Source organism: Petaurus breviceps, unplaced genomic scaffold (assembly GCF_028583685.1).
Source record: "Petaurus breviceps papuanus isolate PSGF00001 unplaced genomic scaffold, PetGlider_PUasm1.0 189, whole genome shotgun sequence".
In the NCBI taxonomy this organism is placed as follows: domain Eukaryota; kingdom Metazoa; phylum Chordata; class Mammalia; order Diprotodontia; family Petauridae; genus Petaurus; species Petaurus breviceps.
The window spans coordinates 23,716,348-23,742,534 of record NW_027185809.1 but is presented as its reverse complement, the minus strand read 5'-3'; the positions used below and the strand labels follow the sequence as shown (position 1 = coordinate 23,742,534).

General features: G+C 35.4%; 1 protein-coding gene across 4 annotated transcripts in view; it reads left to right on the top strand.

Annotated features, from left to right (window-relative positions):
* The window catches only part of PCNX4 (pecanex 4), a 67,664-nt gene extending 46,034 nt beyond the window's left edge, over nt 1-21,630 (top strand). For 3 of the 4 annotated variants that reach the window (XM_069092051.1, XM_069092053.1, XM_069092050.1), the window contains 5 exons: nt 607-970; nt 7,798-7,901; nt 9,308-10,338; nt 18,514-18,700; nt 20,911-21,630. In XM_069092051.1, the coding sequence (XP_068948152.1) occupies nt 607-970; nt 7,798-7,901; nt 9,308-10,338; nt 18,514-18,700; nt 20,911-21,162 (1,938 nt within the window). In that variant the 3' untranslated portion in view covers nt 21,163-21,630. The remainder of the gene's footprint in view (nt 1-606; nt 971-7,797; nt 7,902-9,307; nt 10,339-18,513; nt 18,701-20,910) is intronic. The other variant, XM_069092052.1, reaches the window with a different exon arrangement.
* The last annotated feature ends 4,557 nt before the right edge of the window (nt 21,631-26,187 follow it).

The window sequence follows — 26,187 nt, the reverse complement described above, 5'->3', positions numbered from 1 at the left end:
TATATATAACCCTTCTTACATGTTAAGGTCTAGCCATACTGCCCTTCTGTCTGTTTCTCACACACGGCACTTCAGCTCCCATTTCCATGCCTTTGTAATGGCTATCCCCTGTATCTGTAATGGGCTCTTTCCTTAACACTGCTTGATAAGAGTCCTTCACTTCCTGTAAGACTTAGCTCAAACATCCCCTTCTACATAAAACTTCCTGATCCTCTCACTTGCTAGTGCTGTCTCTCAAACTATCTTTTATTTAACTGATGAGTAATTATTTGTGTTTATTTTCCTTACATTTATTCTCTAAATACTTATTTTTGTACTTATTGTCTCCTCTGTTAGAATTACGCTATTTGAGAACACTTATAGTTTCATTCATTGTTTTTCTATACCCAGAGCGTAGCACAAAATAGGTACTTAATAAATACTTGATTGACATACATATATGTATGTATATATTATATATGTGTGTGTATATGTGTATATGCACATATGATATGTACAGAGAATTCTTGTTCAAGTCGGAATTGGGCCAGATGTTCTTGAGGTTTCTTCCAGATCTGAGATTCTATGAAATAAATAGAAATATTTATCTTGTTTTTATATTTTTAGGTTGGCATTATTCGTGATAGACTGCTTCAACTTATCACCAAATTGCAGTTTGCTGTATCTGTTCTCTTGACATCATGGACAGAGAAAAAACAGCGTCGAAAATCTACCACCACTTTAATTACACTCAACGTAGTCTTCTTCCCAGTTGTCATGTTATTCATAGTTCTTTCTACACTACTTTCTTCTCCTTTACTGCCTCTCTTCACCCTTCCAGTGTTTCTGGTTGGGTTTCCAAGACCAGTTCAGAGTTGGCCAGGACCAGTAGGTGCAACAGCATGCATTTGTCCAGATACCGTTTACTATGAGCAGATGGTTCCAAGTCTGAGTGCTGCACTTGGATCTGCAATGGCAGCTGGTAGTTTAGGTAAGTGACTAAGCTATATTTGAGGTATTTTCATCTCTAAATTTAGTATAGAGAACATTCTGGAGAGATTATCATTCTCAAAAAACAAACCAACAAAACTTGAGCCTTTTGACTATGCCGGCATATAAAAATCAAATTTTAAAAAATATGACAGACCAGAAGCAAAAAGCAAATTCACCTTTACTTATTGAGATGAATTAAATTACCAAAGTATTCAGAATCTTTGGGGTTTTTTATTGACAAAAAAAGTGACAGTTGACAAATTAAAAGGGTTCATCTTACTGATTAAAAATGAGCTGTGAACTACATTAAGTTCAGGGTTCTGTCCTGTAATCAAAACATAAATATTTTTAAAAGTCTTCCATGAATATGAGGCAATGATAAATAGAGAAACTCAAGTACATGGGAGGAATTAGATTTTTAAAGAGAATCAGTTTGGTATTGAAGATTTCATTCAGTCAACAAACATTTATTAAGCACCTGCTATATGCCAGGCACTGTGTTCTAAGTTCTAGTTATATAAAAAAAGGCAAAAGATATTCCCTGCCCTCAAAAACCTTGCAGCCTAATGGAGGAGACAACAGTCAAACAAATATGAACAAACAAGCTGCATACAGGATAAATAGGAAACAGGGAAAGCAAGAGAATTAAGGTACTAGAATTTGTAACTTTTTTTGGTAAAAGATAAGATTTTAGTTGAGTTTTAAAGGATGCCAGGGATTTGAGGAGGGAGAACATTCCAGGCATGGGGGCAGTCAGAGATATTTCCCAGAGCCAGGAGATGGAATGTCTTGTCCATGGAACAACTAGAAGGCCAATGTTACTAGACTGAAGAATATGTGGCAGGGAGTAGGGAGATTGGAAAGATAGGAGAGGACTCATTATAAAATGCTTTGAATGCCAACAGATCACTTTGTATTTGATCCCAGAGGTGATAAGGAACCACTGGAGTTAATTGAGTCTGGAAGGTGACATGGTCTGACCTGCACTTTAGGAAAAACAATTTGGTAGCTGAACAGGATGGGTTAGGGTGGGGAGAGACTTGAAGCAGGCAGACCCACCAGCAGGCTATTTGTCCAGGTATGTGATAATGCAGCCCTCTACAACAGTAGTGCCATTGTCAGAGGAGAAAAGGCAGCATTTTCAAGAGTTAGTAGAAAGGTAAAGTTAATATAGAGGGAGAAGAGGGTCCAGATGTCATGTGACATCTGTGGTCAGAGTGAGGGTTTTAGATGAGGCTCCAGCAAAGGAGATGGGAGTAGTGAGATAGGTAGCAGGAGGAGCGAGAGAAGGCAGTGTCTTGAAAACCTGGAGAAGAGCATCGAGGAGAGTGATCAACAGTGTCAAAGCCTGCAGAGAGATCAAAGAGCATGAGGACTGAGGAAAGGCCATTGGATGGGCCAACTAAGAGATCACTAGTGATTTTGGAGGGAGCAGTTTTGGAAGAGCGATCAAGTCAGAAGCCAAATTGTAAGGGGTTAAGAAGAGAGTGAGAGGAAGGAAAATGGAGATGTCTATTGTAGATGGCCTTTTCAAGTAGTTTAGCCACAAAGGGCAGAAGAGATAGAGGATAATAGTTAACAGTGAGAGTGTCTTCAAGATAGGAGAAACAGTCATGTTTGCAGGCAGTAGGGAATGAACCATTAGACAGGGAGATATTGGACATCAGTAAAGGAGTTGGAATGTTGGGGCATTCTGTGGGAGGAGTTGGGATGGAATGGGATCACTTGTGTGACTAAAGGGTTTAGCAGGTCATGAGAGATAGGCATGAAGGAGAAGATAGTGGCAGAAGGCATATGGGGTCTATGAGATGAGGAACAGGGGAAAAAAGCTCTTGGCAAACACCCTTGATTTTTTTTCTGTAAATATCAGGCAAGGGTCTTAGCTAAGAGAGTGGTGGGAGGGGGAGCCATAGTAGGTTTGAGGAGGAATGAAAAGGTTTGGAAGAGCTATTGTGGAGAGTTGCTAAGGTAGGTATAGAGGGATTGCCTAGCAGCAGTGAAGGCCTATCTGAGGTTATGTAACATAAATCTGTAGTGGACCCAGTCAAAACAGTTGTGTGATTTTTCTCTACCTTTGTACAGTAGCATGTTATAAGAATGAATGGTAGGAGTGATCCACGGCTGAGGCTTGGCAAGGAGTAAAGTGAGACATGAGAACAAACTAAAGTTAAATTGGTTTACCAAGGAGTCAAGATGGAGAAAAGAAAGAGTGGCAAGAACAGTAGAGTTGGCCTGGAAGAGAACTTATTGGTTGAAGGATTAATGAAGAGTAGGGTTTATTAAGGGAGGGCAGAGGGAGCAATAAAAAGCCTCTGAGATGAGGAAGAGTGGAGAAGAGGCTAAGGGCCTCGATTTTTTTTTTCTATAATTGAGTAGTGATGTTGGAGTCAGGAAGATCTGGATTCATCTTATGTCAGACACTAATGTGACTATGGGTAAGTCATTAGACTACTGAGCCTCTGTTTGCTTATCTGTTCCTCACACGATTGTCATGAAAGAAATAAGTGAGATTGTAGGTAAATGTTTTACAAACTTCAAAATACTATGTAAATATGAGTTTTTGTTATTGTTATTTTTAATGGTTAAGTAATGGGAACTGACCACAAGTCATACTGAAAAGTATAAAAAGTTTGTTTTATTCCATAAACATGGTGATTTCATCAGCCCTACCTACTTACTACTGAAGAAAAATAATCCTAAAGATACAAAACTTTTCTTTAAGTAATTTTGTCCTTTGCACTTACCACTCCCATCTCTCCCTGCCACCTCTGCCAAATAAACATAATATTAAAAAATAATGCTTTCAGGGAAAAAACAGAATATTTGGTGGAAATAAACTTAACTTTCTCAAGTAATATGACTGCCTTGCAACTTTTCCACCATGTGCTAATTGTACAATGCTACTGTAATTCTCAAGATCGTTTTGAAGAAAACATGTAATCTCGTAGCAGATATGAAGTCTCACGTGGTATTTAAATGCTAATAGCTAACTTTCTGACAAGTTGATTTTAGGCACGAAAAGAACATATGTTCTCCACCCTGGTGAAACGGTTACTTACAATTTTTCTAATTATGTGTTGTGAAAGTATTTAGAAAAAAAAATTTTTAAAGAGAAATAAGAACCAAAATCACTCTTGGTATCAATGTGCTGAATTAATTTAGAGTGACTGCCTACTTAATTTCCTTTTTAAAAATAATATATTATTCAATTTCTACTCTGTTAGTAGTTTTAAAAGATTATCATTAAAATAATTGAATAATTCCAGCATTTTTCGCTTTATCCCCATGCTGGTCTTTAAAAGGATATTTAGTGATAGGAGTGGTAATAACAAAGTGATAGGGTAGGGAGAAAGATAAGAATATATCCTATAATAAGTGGTTTCCAGATTTTATATTGTGATGGTTCTTCCTTTTTTTATAAGAAAAAAATTATGCCCTCTCCCCATTTTTCATAAAACATTTTATACATATAATTTTCTTAGCTCATTTTTCATTCAAATAAATTAATAAATTATTACAAGTATGTAACAAATAAAATATTTGACATACAATAAAATATGTAGATATTGTTCATAACTGGGTAGCCAGGTGGTATAGTGGATGGGATTCTTGCCTTGGAGTCAGGAAGATTCCTCCTGAGTTCAAATATATCCTCAGACACTTGGTAACTGTGTGACCCTGGGCAAGTCACTATTTGCCTCAGTTCCTCGTTGGTAAAATGAGCTGGAGAAGGAAATGGCAAACCAGCATCTTTGCCAAACAAAAACAAAATAATCCAAATGGGGTCATGAAGAGTGACATAAACAAAACAACTGAACAACATTTGTTAATAAATTCCTTCAATATTTTTATATTCCATATGTCAACTGTAATAATGTCAGTATGATAGGAGGGCTTTTTTCTGTTCACTAAATTTCCCAAAACATGCTATATTTATAATATTGCTACTCATAATTCTTTTCTGAACACTAATTAAGAATAATATTTTATCTTTCAAATAACTTTTTTAAGGCAAATATAATGTCATTTATTTCTTTGATATTCTTCACAATGGTTAGTATAAATAGGAGCACACCACAGGTGTCTAATAAATGCTTGTGAAATGAATTGCATTATTTGTACCTGGATATCTCAAACCAGAAGGATTACTTGCAGATCATAACAAAACTACAAATGCCCTCAATGAAAATCCAGGATTTTCTTGCTGATTCATATCAATGTCTTAATACTTCCAGATATCTTGATTTTAATGCTAGTAATAGTTGGTATCTATAATGGGATGGTCAGTTGAGTTTTCAGCTTTGTGCAGTTCTAATTGTAGTGATCTAGTGGTATTTTTTTCAGGGCTTTCTATCAAACTATGTTGTAATTAATGCAGTACAATTATTTACAGCTTTGGAAAGGCCATGTGTTTCCACAGTTTGGAAATCAGGACCCAGAGCAGAGATTAGAGACTGCTATTTAGAACACTTGCACAACAGGAGCAGACAGTTATTCTTGAACTTTCCAACTCTGTGTAGTCTGATGACTTACATTTCAGCAACATGTGTGTTAATCCTCCCCCCAGACTTCCCACCAATCCCCACCCATTTTTACTGTCAATTATAATGCCTATTGCATTAGCTTGTCCAAATATCTGAAATATCTCTCAAGTAACTTCAACAGTGTAAAAGTCCATTTCTCACAGATAACATGTTAAAAATTGTAATAAAACATGTATTGCTTTGTTAAGTTAAAGAACTTTTATTCACCCTTAGCTAAAAATAGTAAGATTATCAGGTTCAGCTTTCTTTCACAAGATAGAAATTAGACCAGAATTGTCTTCTATCATGTCCACAGCAAATAGCTTCTTACTCATTCATATTTAGAAATATGTAGATCTTTAAAATAAAGTAAGCATTGCTTCTCTATACCAGTCAAGTGAAGACTAAGCAGGTATACTTTTTTCTGTTTCATTTGCAAGTCAAGTAGTTTTAAAATTGAGAATGTGTTATAAAATTATCTTGCTGGCTTATAGTATGAATTGGAAGATGTTGAATTTATTTGTTAAAAATACTCAGTTTTTCAGAAATATCCTCCAAACAGGTAAATTCCAGGAGGAATTTATAATATAAATTATATTGCTGTCTTTATTATTATTGCTTAATAAGGGACAATTTCTTCCTTTTGCTTAAAAACCCTTTCATGTACTTTGGCATAAGAAAGGTACAGTGTTTCACAATAATATAGAAGTGTCCTGTGATCTGCTCCCATATTTCTAAAAAGCCTTTCCTTTAATGCATCATTTTTATAAAATTTATTACTCTTATAACAATTTTAAAAACTATAGCTCCTCAGTGATTTCTCAACACAAATTGCATAAGGGGTTGTGTTTTTTAACTAGTGCTTATGACTTTCTAACATTCTGCTATTTCCAAGTCCAGTGCAGCTATCCTTTGTTATATCATTTTCACTTAAATTCTGTTAGTTATATTGAAATTTTATCAGGATTTAGCATTATCAGTAGATTTGCAAATCAGCCCATCAGTAAATATTTATTCTTTACTTTGTGCTAAGAGCTTGAGCTACAGAGAAAATAAAAATAGTCTCTGTCTCTAAAGCAGGGAACAACATGTAAATAAATTTATACGGACAAGATCTATACAGAATAGATAGAATGTCATCTAAAAGAGAAAGGATTAGAAACTGGGAGGACTACGAGAGGCTTTCTTCAGAATGTGGGTCTTGAGCTGAGCTTAGAAGAAGTCAGGGAAATCAGGAGGTAGAGGTAAGGAGGCAAAACATTCCAATCATGGAGGACAGTCAGTGTCAAAGCACAAAGAGGGGTGTCTGTGTGTGAGTGTGTGTGTGTGTGTGTGTGTGTGTGTGTGTGTGTGTAATGACTGTTAGAATAGACTAGGCAAAAGGTGATGAGAATGGTTAAATGAGTGGTCAGTCAACAAGCATTTTCTAAGCACTGTGTTCCAGGTACTGTACCAAGTACTAGAGGTAACAAAGAAAGGCCAAAATTACAGTCCCTATCCTCATTCTAATGAGAGAAACTAAGTAAATTTGTAGGTACCAACAAGATATCTACAGAGGAGATGGAATATGATCTGAAAAGGCAAAGCATCATAAACTAAGGAATCAGGAAAGCTCTAGAAGGTGAGTTTTGAACTGGGCTTTAAAGGAAGCCAGGAAATCAGGGAAGAGCACTCCTGTCATAGGGGACAGAGTGTTGTGCTTGAGAGCAGGCAAGCGGAGTAGGGTAGTAAGTGTAAGAAGATGACTGAAAAGGTAGAAAAAACTCAGGTTAGGAAGAGCCTTAAATGCCAAAAAGAACAAGGAGACACTAGAACTCATTAAGCAGAGTGTGACACAGTCAGACCTATACTTTAGAAAAATAACCCTAGACTGATTAGAGAGATTTAAAGCAAGGCAACCAACCAGTTAGAAAACGATTCTAGTACTGCATGTGAGAAGTACTGATGACTTGAAATAGAGTTGTGACTATACAAATAGAGAGAAAGGGATATGTCTATAAGAAATGTAGTAAAAGATAGAAATTTGATACAGTTGCTTCCAGTTTTGTTTTGTTTTTCTGGTAATTTGAAAACACTCATGCATAGGCCAATAGTAAATTAAATCATTTTAGTCATCTAAGTCGTTGAGCTTTTTTATAATTTTAATGCCTTGTACAAAATAGTATATTTCACTTTCTATTTTTAACAAAAAGGTAACAGGAGTTAAAAGCAGTCTCCAAAATGTTGTCAGATCTGCCATCATAAAAATGACCTATCTAAACCCCACATAAAAAATAATTCATCTTTTTCTACTCTGTTTTAGGTGTCCTTTTACCTGGGTCACATTACTTATGTCGTTTTCAAGATCGACTTATCTGGATACTAGTTCTAGAACGAGGATATACTTATTGCTGTATTAACATTAAGGTTAGACCACTAAAATTTCCTCTAGAGTTGATATATTACATGTAAAAATATTTCTGTGATCAATTTAGTAGCTATCAAATACATAGCAACTTGGAGTAAATTTTCTTTGTTAAATTTGAAAATGTGTTTTTTAAATTTAAATATTCACAATGAAATATATACATTTTGATATTGTGTAGTCCATTAAAAGATTATATAAGTAAGCAAAGAAGCTATATAGAACAGTCACCTCTTTTCTGCATCCCATTCTTTTTGCTCTTGTCCAACCAATCAGCACCAAAGTATGATTCTGTAATACTGTTTGACTTATAGAGTGAACAATGTATAGAGAACAGAATAGTATGAGCTTTCATAAACATTACACAATAGGTTCAAATTGTTGCTGGTTAAAACTGACACTACAACCTCATAAAGAAGAAAAAGCAGAAAATTGTCCCATAATATTAGAGTAATTCCTACTTCTTCCTTCTTTGCTGTTAAGAAATACAATATTGAAGTATCTCATAATATGTCAGTGAGTCTTTCTAAATAGAGTTTCTTTGACCATATTTTTCTTTGCCAGATATACAGCTGTTTATGTGTATTTTGCATATGTGTACAATTTTTATAGCAAAGTAACAACTGCTATTAAAGCTTCCCCACATAAATAGTTGATGTTAACTTAGCAGTATTTGAAATCTGTATGCTTAATAGAAAGCATTGGTCATTTTGAAGAAAAAAAAAGATTTCCAGGTTTATATAGAATGTTCTAGAAATTGAAGTTACAAAAAAAATTATGATCTTTCAAGTGTAAAGTTCTTTATGATTGTCATAAAAATAATATTGTTATTAATATTTCTCTAATTTAGTACTCTTCAATTGCCCATAATGTCCCAGAGAGACATACAGGTGAAGAAACTAAAGCTGAGAGATTAGATGACTTGCCAAAATCCACAGAAGTACTAAATTGCAAAGCCAGGATTCAAACCCTGGGCCTTCTGACTCTAAATCCTTTGTTCTTCTACCATACCATGCTGCCTCTAGATTTAAAGGATAAGGTATAGCTCTTGATTAAGAAGAACTGACTTTTATTTGCCATATTTTTATTAAGGAAGAATACATAAATATTCTTAAAATTATTAACTTTTCTATGTCTACGTAATTATGACCAACCACTAAACATTATTAAGAGCCTACTGTGTGCCAGGCACTGTGCTTAAGTGATGGAGATACAAAAAGAGGTGAAAGACAGTCCTTGCCCTCAAGGAGTTTACAATCTAATGGGGAAGACAATAAGCAAAAGCAAGGAAGTACATATAATGCAAGCTATGAGGCAGGATAAATAGGAAAAAATATATAGAAAGAACTGAGGGGTTGGAAAAGGCTTCTGTGTAATACACTCAAGGAGGTTTTGTCTTGTCTTTCAGGGATTAGAATTACAGGAAACATCGTGCCACACTGTTGAAGCTAGAAGAGTTGATGAAGTTTTTGAAGCAGCCTTTGTGCAAGAAGAATATGCAAAAGCACTTCCACTCAATGAGCACTTTGGAAATATCTTAACACCCTGTACTGTTCTACCTGTGAGATTATATTCTGATGCCAGGAGTGTTTTATCTGGTATAATTGATTCTAATGAAAATTTACAAGAATTTAAAGGTGACCTCATTAAAGTACTTGTATGGATGCTCGTACGATACTGCTATAAAAGAACCAAAACACCAAAGGAACTTGATGAAACTGAAAATAATGGTGTGCCACCTCTAATCAGGCAGCCTGAGTTGAATAATTCACCATACCCACAAGTCCCTAGTGATACAGATAGTTTAAATTTAGAAACACTTGATGAGTGGTCTGATAATGACTTTTTTGATGATGAGTCTACCACCAAAAAAGAAAATGGGAAGTTAAAAGTTTTGCCAAGTACATCTTTACCTATTCCAGGATCAGTGGAATCACAGAGCATAGATGGTAATTCTTCAGAGACTATTTCAGAAGATAAACTATATAAAGCAGTTGCATTAGGACTTCCTGCTGTTGACAAAGGGAAGCAGAGAGAGATGACACATCTTCCCCTGCTGGAATTTAATTGTTCTCATTCACAGTTGTTAAGCATACCAGAAGAATGGAGGTCTAGTTGTTTGCCCAAATCCAAAATTAATGAAATAAAGAAGCTATTTCCAGAAGACTGGTACCAATTTGTTTTAAATCAATTGGACTCTTTGCATCCAAAAGAAAATCTTTCAAATATACTTGAAGAAATAGCAAAGGATGAAGTTTTGAAAGACTTATATATTCATGTAGTAATGTCTTGTTATTTTAGTTTTTTGGGGATAGACAATATAGTCCCTAGCCCTAGTCACATATTTAGAGCTTACAATAGTGGCATTCCCTGGTCACTTGGTTTGGACTGGCTAACTGAAAAACCAGAACTGTTCCAACAAGCACTGAAAGCATTCAGGTAAGAAGTAATTTTTATTCTGTATGTTAGTATTAATAGTAACCTTCCTTGAAGTCCCTACTCTGACATGTATTTTGCAGGTAGCCCAATATTTTTTCTATTAATTTCATAGAAAAAAAAGTTTTTCATTTTTTTACCCCAAATTCATAAGAAATACATTCCTTGAAAACATTTAATTAAAGCTGCCTAACAATGTCATTGCTACTGGCTTTACAAATCACTGTCCACTTTTAGAGTTTGCTGATTATTAGAGGCAAGGAAGGGCATATGCTTGACCGTTAGTAATGTGGACCAATTAGCAATCAATACAAGAAAATCCAAGAGGATGAAGAATGCCTATTGACGTATGACATGCAGTCGATTGGACAAGCTATAAAGTGTGACAGCAAGTTCGATGTAGAATTGTACAGAGAGAGATGGACAGGCCAGGTTTCTTTGAAGAAATTGCATAGTACTCTTAACCCAAAGAGGGAGCTGGTAGCTAAGTGGATAGAGTGCTAGACCTATGTAGCACCAACACGAAATTCACAGTGCTTATAGTGGCTATCAATATGCTGGCGTAATTCTGAATCACAAATTATAATAGACTCTCCACATGGAAGACAGAACCAAAACATAAATTAAACACTAGAAAGCTGAATCCCACCACCAGAAAGCCGAATCACTGCAACAAAGGTACACAATAGCAATGCAGAGGGCACCACCATCCCCAAGCTTTCCCCCTCCTAGGGCCTTCCCACAAATGAACACTCACAGCTTGCTGCCTGCTTCCTTTCTCTTCTTTAGCTCTAATTACCCTTACCAACTTCCTCAGGGCTCTGCTCCACCCATTCAGCAAGCTCCTCTCACCACAGACTCATATGACTTGGGCTTCCATGTGACTCAAACAGGGCATATGGGCCTGTTAATGGATGAGAAAGATCTTCCCATTAAGCAAAAATACAGTAACAATACAACCTGGAGTCAGGAAGAATTGAGTTCAAATTTGACTTCAGACACTAGTTGTGTGACCGTGAGCAACTCATTTAGCCCCTGCCTGCCTCAGTTTCCTCCATTATAAAATGGGGATAATAATAACATCTATCTTGTAGGATTGTTGTGAAGATCAAATGAGATATTGATATTTGTAAATCATTTAACATACTACCAGGCACATATCAAAGATGAGGTTCATCAGTGGAGTGTATAGGTGCATGGCCAATTTGAACAGATGTAGCACATCAGAAGCTTAGAAGCAGGACAGCTTTGCAAGTTACATCTTGATTCAAGACATCACTCATCCTGACTAAGTGGAATTTACACAAGAGATTCCAGGATGATTAAATATCAGGAAAATATAATTATTCATATTAAAAACAAAAACATCCAAAACCACATGATTATCTCAATAGATGCAGAAAAAAATATTTAACAAAGTACAGTATTCATTTATGCGATTAAAAAAAAAACCTACAAAGTATAGACATGAAGGGACATTTTTTAAATATAAAAAGTATATATCTAGGGGCAGCTAGGTGGCGCAGTAAATAGAGCACCAGCCCTGGAGTGAGGAGGACGTGAGTTCAAATCTAGCCTCAGACACTTAACACAAAACTACCTGTGTAACCTTGGGCAGGTCTCTTAACCCCAATTGCCCTACCTTTTCCCTCCAAAAAGCAAAAAAAAAAGTATATATCTAAAACCAAAAGCAAGTATCATTTGCTGTAGAATTACACTAGAAGCCTTTCCACTAAATGCAAGAATAAAGCAATTATTCCCACTCTCTACTACTATTTGATGTAGTTCTAGAAATGTTAGTAATAACAATAAGAGGAGAAAAATGTAAAGAAAAAAATAAGACTGCTGCTGACATGATAGTTTACTTAGAAAATCCCATTTATAAAGTGTTCTTAAAGGAATAAAGAATTGTAGAAGCTAGAGTAATATTCATTGCTCATGAGTCATGCTCATGTATCAAAAGTGGCAATACTGCCAAATACCAAAGTTAATTGAAAATTTTAATACTATACCAATGAAATTCTAAAAAAGAATACATAACTTGATACAATAATAACAAAATTCATGTGGAGAAATAAAAGATCTAGAACATCAAGAAAATTAATTTTAAAATGTAGGGATAAAAGAGAAATAGCCCTTCTAGTCTTCAGACTATATTATGAAGTGGCAGTTAGCAAAATCATCTAGTACTGATTAAAAAATAAGAGAGGTAGATGCTTGGAACAGATTAGAAAAGGAAGAAACAGAAACAGTGGAACTCAACAATCTAGGGTCCAATAAACCAGAAAACATATATTGCTTAGGAATGAAATTCCTGTTTGATAAAAATTACTGTTTTTTAGGAAAGCAGTCTGGCAGAAATTGGGCTTAGACTAACACTTCATTCCATATTTCACAATACATTCCAAATGGACACATGACCTTAATATTAAAGATTGTACTATAAAAAATATTAGAAGAAAAGCAGATTATATGCTTTTCATATTACATATGCAAAGTATTACATATTACACAAATATTTTAGAACTTTTTCAATGTATTGATCTCTTTAGGTTTATATTTTTACTTTTTGAAAAATAATATTTGTTATATGGGAAAGTTCTTTGGGAAAGATAGAAATACTAAAGAAATTGTGGCTGTGTTAAAAAACAAAACCCATCGATAACAATTTACTAGAAAGAAAATTATATTTGAATTTATTTTGTGCTTTGAGAAGCAAGCTCTACATCATGGGTATTCACAGTTTCATATGAAGTCCTCTCTTATTCTGGACTATATATGAACATGTTCGTTTTATTTGGTGTTTAAGTTAAGAACAAAAATAAATGGGAAAAAAAGTTTTGAAAATTGTGTAAAGTATGTCATTACATAAATATATGACTAGAAAAGAAAGAGGCTAGTCACATAACAAGAATTATGGAAAACCTATGGACAACTAATTATTTAATCATTTTTCAATTGTTTGACTCTTCATAACCCCATTTGGGTTTTTCTGGGCAAAGATATTGCAGTGGGTTGCCATTGCCTTCTCCATCTCATTTTACAAATGAAGAAACTGAGGCAAAGAGGAATAAGTGACTTGCCCAGGATGACACAGCTAGTCTGAGGCCAGATTTGAAATCAGGTCTTCCTCACTCCAGATCTGGCACTCTATCCAGTGTGCCACCTACCTGCCTTGTGGACCCTTTAACTGGTATATGTACAATGTTAAAAGAACTCAAGAAAGACCCTTGCCCACCCATACCACCCTGTGGTGTATTCATGAGGTCATATAAACAGTAGTTACACAGCTTGGGCAGTGTTAAAAATGGAATTTTAAAAGCCAAAACTGCTCTCTTGGGAGTTGATATAACTAACTTCATTTTGTTACCTATCCACCACTTTAATAAGTTCAAACTGTGAACTTTAATAAGTTCTTAAATGTGAAAACATCTGTAACTCTTAAGAATATTATTACCTCAGTAGTTTAAAGAGTATACATAGATAGAAGACTTGGGGTTGAGTATGGTGGGATGAACCTAAAGAATAAATAAAATTTGGTAGGGAGAGGTAAAATGGAGCAATTATCCCATACAAACAAGGCATGAATGGAAGAACCGTTGCAGTGGAGGGCACGATGGAGTAGAGGGCTGGTAATGCTGGAACCTTATTTTCATCAGAGCTGGGTTAAAGAAGGAATAACATATCTAGAAGGTATAAAAGTCTTAACTTAGAGAGAAATAGGGCAAGGGGATAGAATAAGTGAGGGACTGTTAGAATGACAGAAGAATGTGCAGATTAAAAAAGAAGGCAAAGGGATAAGGTAAGGAAGGGACTTTTAGAAGGGTGTGAAGATCAAGAAATAGGAGGGTAAAGGACTCTTAGAAGGGGTACAGATTAGGGAGAAAGTGAAGAAATAAATTAGACTGAGGAGAGATAGGGTAAAAGTAGAGGGATAGAAGGATAAATAGTGGGTGGAGGGAAATACACAAATAGTAATCATGACTTTGAATGTGAATGGGATGAACTCACTCATAAAACAGAAATGGATAGCAAAATTCACTAAAAATCAGAATCTGACAATATGCCGTTTGCAAGAAATACATTTTAAAATGAGAGATACACATACAGTAAAGATAAAAGACTGGAGTAAAATTTATTATGCTTCAGCTGATGCAAAAAAAAAAACAAACAACAGGGGTAGCAATCATGATAGTTAAAGCTAAAATAGATTTTTAATTAAAAGAGAAGCAGGGGAACTATATTATGAAAAAATAACAAATAATGAAGTAATATCAATACTAAACCTATATGCACAAAATGCTATAGCATTTAGGTTTTTAAAGGAAAAGCTAAATAAATTACAGGTGGAAGTAGTACATCGCAAAAGTATAATTTGGGGGGATTCAGTCTTCCCGTGTCAGAACTATATAAATCTAACAAAATAAATAAATGAGAAAGAAGTCAAGGAAATGATGAGAATTTTAATGAAGCTAGATATGACAGCATGGAGAAAATTGAAGGGGAATAGAAAGGAATATATCTTTTTCTCAGTGGTATATGGTACCTTTACAAAAAATGGACCATTATATTAGGGCATAAAAATCTTATAGTTAAATGCAGAAAAGCAGAAATATCAAATGCATCCTTGTTAGGTCAAAATGCAGTAAAATTTATGTATAAGATAGGACTGTGAAAACACAGATTAAAAATTAATTGGAGACTAAATAACCTAATCTTAAAGAATGGAGTGGGTTAAAGAAAAAGTCATAGAAAAATGAATAATTTTATTAAAGAGAATAATAATAATGAGGCAAAATACCAAGATCAATGGTATACAGCAAAAACAGTAACCAGGAAAATTTATATCTCAAAATACTTGTATCAGTAAAATAGAGAAAGAACAGACCAATGAACTGGGTATGTAATTAAAAAAACAAATTAAAAATCCCCAATTGAACAGAAAATTAGAAATCCTAAAAATTAAAGGTGAGATTAATAAAATCAACTATAAGTAAAATATTGAATTAATAAAGAAAACTAGGAGTTGATTTTATGAAAAAAAAATAATAAAACCATTGGTTAATGATTTTTTAAAAAGAGAAAACTAAATCAGTAGTATCAAAAATGAAAAGCATGAATATGCCACTAATAAAGATGAAATCAAAGATATTATTAGACATTGTTTTGCCCAATTATATGCCAATAAATTTAACAATTTAAGTGAAAGAGAAGAAAAATATAAACTGCCTAGATTAACAAAAGAGGAAATGGAATATCTAAACAAACATATTTTAGAAAAAGAAATTGAATAGGCCATAAATGAGCTTCCTAAGAAAAAATTGGTAAGGCCAGATGGATTTACAAGTGAATTCTACTAAACATTTAAAATTCAACTAATTCCAGTATTCAATAAATTCTTTGGAATAATAGGCAAAGGAGTCCTACCAAACTCCTTTTACAAAACAAATATGGTACAAAACCAAAGAAAATTATGGACCAATTTCACTAATGCATATGGATGCAAAGCTCCTAAATAAAATACTAGCTAGGAAACTATAACAATATATCACAAATATACATTGTGAACAAGTGCAATTTATACTAGGAATACAGGGATGATTTGACAGCAAAATATCTATTAACAATTGATTATAACAATAACACAAATCATATTATAATAGCAATAAATGCAGAAAAAGCTTTTGACAAATTACAACACTCATTCCTATTAAAAACACTTGAAAGTATAGGTATAAATCTATTTTTCCTTAAAATGAAAAGCATCTACCTAAAACGCTAGCAAGTATTATTTGTAATAGATATAACCCAGAAGCCTTCCTAATAACATCAGGAGTGAAACCAGGGTGCTCATTATCACCAGTATTATTCAATATTGTGTTAGAAATGCTAGCAATAGCAATAAGAGAAGAAAAAGAAATTGAAAGAAATCACAATGGGCAGTGAGGTAATAAAACTATCTCTTTTTACAGACTAAATGATTATATACTTGGAAAATCCTAGAGATTAAACTAAAAAGCTAGTTGAAATCATTAATAATTTTAGTAGAGTAACAGGATAAAACCATATCAGTATTTCTATATATCACCAATACAACTCTACACAGAGATAGTAAGAGACACCCCATTTAAAACAACTGTAGAGAGCATAAAGTACCTGAGAGTATACCTGCCAAGACAAACCCAGAAATTCCATGAGCATAATAAAAGGCTTTTTATGCAAATAAAATCAGGCTTTAGATAATTGGAGAAATATTAATTGTTCATGGGTGGGCAAGGCCAATATAATAAAAAGGACAGCTCTACCTAAATCAATTTACATACTCAATGCAATTCTCATTAAATTCCCCCCAAAAGGTTTTATTGAGCTAGAAAAAATAAGAGAATTCATTTAGAAGAACAAAATGTCAAGAGTATCAGTGAAGTTAATGAAAAAAATGTAAAAGAAAGAGGTTTAGCAATACAGATCTTAAACTATATTATGACATTAATTATCAAAGCTATCTGGTATTGGCTAAGAAGAAAGGTGGATCAGTGGAATAGGTCAGACATACAGTAGAGAGTAGTAAATAATTATAGTAATCTTGTATTTGACTAATGTAAAGATTTAAACTTGTGGGATAAGAATTCACCATTTGATAAAAATTGTTGGGAAAATTGGAAAGCAGTCTGGCAGAAATTGGGTATAGACCAATATCTTACACTATTTACCAAGATAAGTTCAAAATGTGAACTAGCTATAAAGGGAGATAAATTAAATTAGAAGAACATGGATCATATTGTCTATCATTATGGGTAAGAGAAGAATTTATGAATAAATAAGAGAGAGCATTAAAAGATGTAAAATGGATAATTATATTAAATTAAAAGGATTTTGCATAAATAAAACCAATGTAGCTAAGACTAGAAGGAAAACAGGAAATTGGGAGGGGGATATTTTATAGACATTTTCTTGCATAAAGGTCTCCTCTCAAATATGTAGAGAACTTTGTCAAATTTATAAGAATATGAGTCATTCCCCAGTTGATAAATGATCAAAGGATATGAACAGTTTTTCGATGAAGAATCAGTGATATACATAGTCATGTGAAAAATGCTCTAAATTATTATTGGTTCAAGAAATGTAAATTAAAACAACTTTGAGATATTATCTCCCACCTATCAGATTGGTTAAAATCATAGAAGGGGAAAATAACAAATATTGGAGGGGATATGGAAAAATTGAGACCTTAATACACTGTTGGTGGAATTGTGAACTGATCCAACAATTTTGGAGAACACTCTGGAATTATGCCCAAAGAATTTAAAAATATGTATAAACCGTTTGACCCAGCAATACCACTATTAGGTCTGTTTCCCAAGGTGATCAGGAAAAAAAGGAAAAGAACCTACGTGTTCTAAAATATCTGGCAAAGAACAGGAAATTTGGGGGATGCCCATCAATTTGGGAATGATGAAATGCTACTTTGTTGTAAGAAATGATGAGCAAGTTGATTTTAGAAAAAACATGGGAAGACTTGCCTGAAGTAAGAGTGAAATGAGCAGAACCAATGGAATGTTGTATACAGTAACAGCAATGTTGTTTGAAGTATAAGCTATTCTGAGTATTGTAAATACTCAAATAAACTACAGAGGACGTATGAAGGAAGATGCTTCAGAGAAAAAACTGATAAATAGAAGTAGGCATAGTATGATTGTGTGTGTGTGTGAGAGAGAGACAGAAAAGGAGAGAGAGAGAGAGAGATGGTGGATTTCTGTAGAGTGGAGGTGGGAAGGGAGGGAGGGAGACAGTTTGCAATTTAAAATGTAACAAATTTTTTAAAAATGTGTATTGTTAGAAGGATACCCACATCAGTGAGATCATAGAATTGTTGCAGTAATGGAGATGAAAAAAAAATATTTCCTCAAGTTAAAAGGGCTTGTATGCTCTGGTTCCTTTGATAAAATTGCATTTAACTTGTACTTCCATTTGGATTATATGAAAACTTTTTATTTTCATACAGCCCAATATAGGTTTTGACATTTTGTAGCCACAGATAATTTAAATAACTTCCCTCTAACCTGTTTGCATGAAATGTATATAATTTTCGTCTAGTCCCTGAAGTGTTGGACTAAATTCATTTCATTAATGAGATTGATCAAAAGTATACAAAAAGACTTTTGGTTCTATATTTTTCAGGTACACCTTTAAGCTTATGCTTGACAAAGCAAGTTTAGGTCCAGTAGAGAACTTCAGAGACATGGCTAGCTACTTAGAAGAATATGAACATAACTGGTACATTGGTTTAGTATCTGATGAAGAGTGGCAGGAAGCAGTTATACAAGAAAAACCATACCTTTTTTCTCTGGGGCATGATCCTAATATGGTAAGAAAGACAAAATTTCAAAAATATTTTTTTGGGGGGGCAGCTAGGTGGCGCAGTGAATAGAGCACCGGCTCTGGAGTCAGGAGGACCTGAGTTCAAATGTGGCCTCAGACACTTAACACACATACTAGTCGTGTGACTTTGGGCAAGTCACAACCCCAATTGCCCTCCAAAAAGCAAAAAAAAAATTACCTAAGTCAAGCTTTACCCCAAGAATCAGTTATTTAAAATATAATTAATGTTTTATGGAGATTTGGTATATTCTAGCCAACTCTGCCTATGTAATTATGTTTTTTAAGAATCTCATAATTATGGTTTCATGGTTGGGCCATTTAATTTTTCCTTCTTAATAAATTCAAATTATTGTAAAATTCATTATTATTTTGGGGGTAGAACTAGCCATTCATTGAGTGCCAATCAGCCTACTTAAGTACCTACTATGTTTCAGACCCTTGTGCTGGGGATATAGATACAATGAAGAAAACAATCCCTAGCTGTCAGGATGCTCACCTTCTAAGGGAGGGTAGATTAGGAAGTAGAACATGAGTGGGAAATAGAACCTCAGGAAGGAAAAGGAGAAAGTAGCTGGGAACACGAGGTAAATAAAGGATAAGTGAACAATTAAGAGAGAAAAGCAAGTTGACAGCAGCGGATTAGTAAGTGGGACAGATGGAAGAAAGGAGAAGAGGTTCGGACTAGCCTGGAGGGGCAAAGTGGGTTTGTAGAGTTGTTGAGCCTAAGGAAAGGAAGTTGAAGGGACAATCAAGTTGTTTATTTAGAAGTAACTAGATATAAAAGTTTTAGCCAGGTACTTTGGGTACAATACTTGTAACGAGGAGATGATTTTGTAAACTGCTAAGAATTACAGAAATATTCATCATTATACATAAAAAGATCCTCCTCTATAGATTCATATCCCAACTAATGCATCTTAATAAATGGTCTTCATGAGTTACTGTTATTGGGGGAGGAGGAAGTAGAACCTCAGTACCCTGTGACTAACTTATAAGCTTCCTTAAATTTAGTGAGAAATTTTTAGGTAGCAGTTTGTATGCATTGTGTTTCTAAGTTTATTGTCAAAACTTTTCCATCGTGGTAGAGCTGCCCAAATTTGTACTCCATCGGCAAAGCCTTTAAGAACCCAAGGTCTCCTCAATGACACAATGAAGTACCAGAATAGGATGTTAGTGAAAGGCATTACTGTTAATAACATGTTAATAATAATGAGCTAGGGAGGCAGTATGGTGAGTGTTGGACTGGAATTCAGGAAGACCTAGGTTCATATCCTGCCTTTGACAATAGCTCAGGGAACTCTTTCACGCTACAGATTCTAGATGAGTTGGGATCTACAAAGGTAGAAGGAATTTCCACACTAGGCATTCCCAAACAACAAAATCACCCATTTCTGATATATTAATATGAAAATGAACTAAACACAGAATGTTTGTTTTGATTCTTACATGTAGATGTAACCCATATTCTTATAACCACTTAAAGTTTAACCTATTAAATTCACATAGCTTAAAAATAACAGTTTAAAGGATTTTTACCATAAACAAATGTTTTTTAGAATTTATGCTAATGCTACCTTAAATTTGGCTACAAAAAGAAAGTGATTTTAATTATGTATTTATGCCTTTTGTTGACAAATTAGCCTCATGTTAACATGCCAGCTCAGGCCCATGTAAGTAATTGATTTGTAAGTATTCACAATAAGATTCCCTTATATAACAAACTGCCCAATGTGACCTTCAGTTGAATTCTGGATAATTGCAAAACTGTTGGAAGGTTCCCAAGAATGCCTTCTGAAATATATGTTATGGAAGAAAGGCAGAGGAAATATTGTGTACAGCATCTGATGCAGTCACCATGTTTTGCTTATTTCTTTTACCTTTGTTGTAAGAAAGAATTCAGTATGTGAGGAGATGTTAGAGTGACTATTATTTAAAAGAAAAAATATCAATGAAACTTTTTAAATATAAGTTTCAAGAAAAGGTTAGATGACCACCTATTGGGCATATTATAGTGGGATTTCTTATTCAAACATGAGTTAGAGTGTCTTTGAGGTCCTTTCCTACTTTGAGGTTCTTTGATCTAATGTAGAAAATTTGATGTGTACTTTTAAAAACATTTATTGCCTGTATATATAATTAATATCCAGCATTAAATATGTTGGATTTTTTTTTTCATTTTTTTCCTTTCCTTTAAAGGGAGTGTATACTGGAAGAGTACTTACTCTCCAGGAATTGTTAGTCCAAGTTGGGAAATTAAATGCTGAAACTGTCAGAGGACAGTGGGCCAATCTTTCATGGGAACTGCTCTATGCCACAAATGATGATGAAGAGCGTTACAGCATACAAGCACATCCTGTACTTTTAAGGAACCTCACTGTACAAGCAGCAGACCCACCCCTGGGATATCCAGTTTATTCTTCTACACCGCTCCATGTGCCTTTGATCTAAAGCTCCTTTTTTGGACTTGTAATCTTAATATTGTCAAAGAAATCTTTTAATATTTGAATCTTAGAAGCAGCATGATGTTTAGATTCCTAGAGCTTCATTGGAAATTTTTAGAAAATCATCTAAGAAAAAATAAACTGCATGAAGTTAATTCTTTGTCCATAGACATGAAAAAGAGCGTCATGAAACCATTAATTTGGAATTTAGAATGATTTATCCAAAATGTGTGATATGTGGACTCTGGTAATGTTTTTAGAAAATATGAAACTTGGCTATGTTTTCTAGAATAACAATTTTATACTACATTAGATAATGAACTTTTTTATGCTTTCTTAAATGTGACAGGTAACTTGCATTTCTAAGCAAGCTACAGCTATATCTGAAAGTGTTTCTAAATGATAATGGACCCCTACTGTAGGTGACCAAATTGTATATACAAAATTTATTTTAAAATAAAATTTTGATATTTTATTACTTTGCACTGTTTAATTTTAATCTTTTGCTGTATTTTTACATATTTTTAAATGATAGCTTTAGGCTATCATTTAATAAAATCTTTTCCTTCCTTGCTAAAGAATCCTTTTAGTAAATGTGAGAGAATAAATGTGTTTTATTCTTGTAGGTAAATACCTACAAAATTAGAAATAACTAATGTCTTAAGGAGCAAATGAAAGAAATATTGGGATGGGATAAATTTTTCATAATACTTGGTTCTCAGATTCCTAATGAAAGCTTAGGTTTTTCAACTGGCAATTCTGTACTCAAAGAAGAATTTATATGCATCCAGTTAAAAACAATACATCTTCTATTTTGGATTTACATCCTGTAGCATTTTCTTTAAAAGAGATGAAGTGGTGTTGGAGTGGAATAAGATGTAGTTGAAAGAGCATCTGGGTCAATCATGAGCCTAAGATTTTGCTTTTAATTGTTGGGAACCAGCTATATGGTATGTTGTTCAAGTCCCTAAATTTCTTTAGGACTCATTTGCCTCCTCTAGAAAATGGAGAAGTTGAACTAGAATGATTTTTCGTGTCCCTCACAGTTCTAAAATTCTGTGATCATCTGTGGCTTATTTTGAAATGTTATAAATAGTCTTCTCAGGTTACATAAATGGAACAGTTCAAATCAATATTTTTCTTAGTAGATTTTGTATTTCTCTATAGTTGTGTCTTGTTAGAACTATAATGCTTATTCATCATTTATGTCATTAATTTTCTTTCTTTTTAAAAATAGATTCACACAAATTTGTGGAGGGAGAGATCACTTTCAGCTGATGAACAAAGTGGCATGTTTATAGGCAGGGGTATAAAGGACAAATTGAAAAGGAGACTAACTGGACACAAAAAGAACACATGAGAATCTATTAAATAGGATTCCAGAATGACAGATGCAGAGCCTAAAAGAACCTTAAAGCTCTAGTCCAATCCCTCATGTTACAAATAAGGAAACAGAAGTCCATTCAGGTCACACAAATAGCAAAGTGAGGATTTTAATCTAGGTAAATGCATTGGCTCCAAAACCACCATTCCTTCAACTGTGCCACATCGTTTTAAGGAAAGAAGTGGTAGGCATCTAAAATACGATGGTCCCAGAAGGCACACCAAAGAAGCAACGAATGCAAGAGAATGTTGTTTTCCTCTGCTCTTGAAGAAGACCAGAATGACATCACTAATTGTGATCCAAGTACAGTGTGTCCAGCAATGACTGATGAGACCAGTATGAGCTCAAAAGGTTCCACCAGAAGTGGGACATAAATAATCCACCTGTGTATGGGTGATTTCTTTTGAATAAATTGGAGTTGAGTGAGGCAGAGCTGTACAAAGTCATCAGCCTTGCTGTGTCTTCCAGAGTCATTGGAGTCCAGTGGCAAGACAAAAGTGAAGAAGACTGGTGGTGGGTTGGGATGCAGTGGATGACTTTGATGTTGCATCAACAATGCAATATTCACAATGCCTACGGTAACTATAAATATGCTGATATGGTTGTTAATCACAAAACATAACAGGCTCTCTACATGGGGGACAAAGCTAGAACATTTATTCAGATACCAGAAAACTGAGTCCCAAAACCAGAAAGTCAAAGCCATCACAGTAGCTATAGAGTTGGCATAAGTAGTTAATGCAGTAAACACCCACATTCTGAAGACTTAAGAACAGAACAGGATACCTCAGGCAAAGGTCTTCCCCTCCTCATTCATGGCAACTGCTCAGCCTCCACACAGCTCGTTCTCAGCAGCTCCGGCCCCCCACAGTTCCTGTCCCTGGCAGTCCTCAGCAGGAGTCCTTAGCAGAAATTCTGGCTGGCTCAAATAAAAGGAGTTCATGCTGCTGCTGCTGCCACCATACTTCTAGTCACCACACTGACTCTAGCTCGGCTGCGGCTTCCTCTTGCCTCACCACTTCCTGCTATGTCAGCAAGTTCAAGGGGCATGGAAGATCTTCAGATCCCATAACCATTACAGATGTCTTCAATATCTAACCAAACCATAAGTGCTCAACAGTGCCTGCTTCCCCTGCCTTAATGGCCATTGGAACAAACTGTTCTCATCCAGCCATTCTGCCAGAGGAAGTCTTTGTGTGCTAGGGTAGAAACCCCTCTAAGTTACCAGTGGGTTTGAGATACCTTGGTTACCTTCAACCTGGTTTAGCCCATCTGCCAAGATGTTTTTATCAGGGTGTGACCACTGCACATACTACAGCTTCTTAGAGCCACAGGTGAGAGTTGAGTGGATGGGAGTGGAAAGGTGGAAAGCAGCCCCCACACCAGAGGTGCTACTCTTCCCTGGACATACCCTACACCTCTCCAAGAGAATACAGCTGTAAGACTATCGAACGGACTATGTGCAAAGGCAGAGAGTCAAACATGAAGGAGCATTTAAGACTGAAAGACTGGTAAGACTGGATGCTGGTATTGTCAACAAAAATGCAAATATCAGGAGAAGGGACAGGTTTGGGGAGGAAGATAGAGTTCAATTTTTGGAGATGTTAAGTTTGAGATGCTAGTGTGACATCCAGTTGGTAGTTATAAATATTAGACTTTGGAGTCTGGGAAGAGGTCAAGATTCAACATTGAGATTAGAGATATTCATATAGAAGTAATCATTGAAGCCACGTGGGTATGAAATTTGCAAAGCCAAGATCTAATTTGATACAACTCTTCTGGATTAAAAAAAAAATTACCAGAATTCAATTGAAAACCATTCTTCTATTAGGAGACAAATTATTTATTTTACAACAACAACTGGGAGTTAGAGGTCAGTTAACTGGTAAAATGTTCAAATGTTCTGAGTTTAATTAAATAAGGCCAAAAATATATTCCTTAGGAAAGAAGGGAATTATAGCGTAGAGAGTAAGTGTTATATTTGTTTCTTCAGATATCTGCAATTGATTTCATGAGACATTCCTTCCACTGATTGAGAGTACAACTTCTCAGCACCTTAGGGTAGGCAATCTTCAAGAAGTGCCATTTCCAAAATTATTTTCCTGTGGTCAACCTAGTAACTAATGCCTCTGATGGTAAATTGACATGCTGTGACAGAGGATGTGTAATATTGTAGACCTGTTAAGACGTGAGAGTTCTGGCATAGCCTTTTAGGGTCAATTCAAAGCAGTAATTAAATGCCTACTCTATATACTAAGTAGGTGGCTCAGTGGATAGAGCACTGGGACTGGAGTCAGGAAGGCCTGAGTTCAAATACAACCTTAGACACTTTAACTGTATGACCCTGGGCAAGTCATTTCACCTCTGCTTTGATCCACTAGAGAATGAAATGTCAAAACCACTCCAGTATCTTTGTCAAGAAAACCCCACGGACAGTATGATCCACAGGATCGCGAAGAGTCAGATATGACGAACAACCAAACAACAAAAGGAACCCAAAGATTAAAAAGTCACTGCTTACATTCTGTCTGGGGAGACCACGGATGTACCTACAAAACATATGGTAGGTCATTGGAGAAGAGGAAAACGCTAGCATCTCAAAAGGAAGAGACTCATGTAGCAGGTGGTGTGTGAAGGAAACTGGATTCCACGAGGCAGAGAAATCAGGTGGGAATGCTTGCTGACCTCGGCATGACAGCTGGCGCAACATCACATGACCAGGAGATGGAGTGACTTGCCTGAAGAAAGGAAGGCCAGTATGACTAGAAGTGAAAGCACATGAAGGGGAAAAATGTGAAATAAAGCTGGAAAGGTAGGGTTGGGGTCAATTTGGGAAAGGCTCTGCGTGATCCTAGAGTCTATAGAGAGCAGCTAGAAGTTATTTGAATAGGGGAGTGACATAGTGCTGCCATTTAGAAAAATCCATTTGGCAGCTCTGTGGAGTATACTTTGGGATGGAGAGAGTCTTGACAAGAGAAACCAAGTGGGAGACCTATTGTAATAGTCCATGCAAGAGGTGATGAGGGCTTGCCACCAGAGTGGTGGTTTCGTGAATCAAGAAAGGGATGGAATCAAGAGATGAAGAAATACGAGCAAGAATCTGGCAACTGGATTGGGTATGTGGGGTAAGGAGGCAAGGAAGGCAAGGTTGTTGTGAGTCATTTCAATACCACATTGAGGCATTGGAATGAGACAAGTAGATGGTCCCTATACCTACACATGTGAGCTTCCCTGCCCCTCCCCTCATTAGATTGCGAGTTCCTTGAGGACAAGAACAATCTTTTGCCTCTTTTTGTATGTCCAGCCCTTAGCACAGTGTCTGGAACACAGTAACTGCTACTGTCTTCACCATGCCTGACCCAGGATAAGCTCATCACAGGAAACTCATCATCATGGAGGATACCTTGCCTTTGGTACTCATGTATCATTAGTACTTTCAGTTGCTTCTGATTCTCTGTTGGCTGAAAATGGAAGTAGCTAATGCTGTGTATATAAGAAGAGCCCCAGAGAGGCAGAATTTCTTGGGACAAGAATCTGGTGGCAGAAGCTGTTCTGAAGAGGAGTCCAGGAGCCCCCTCCCCCCAGGCTGTATAAGGTGATTCTGACTTTTTGAATGAGATGCAGAAGACTGAGGAAACATGACCAGGA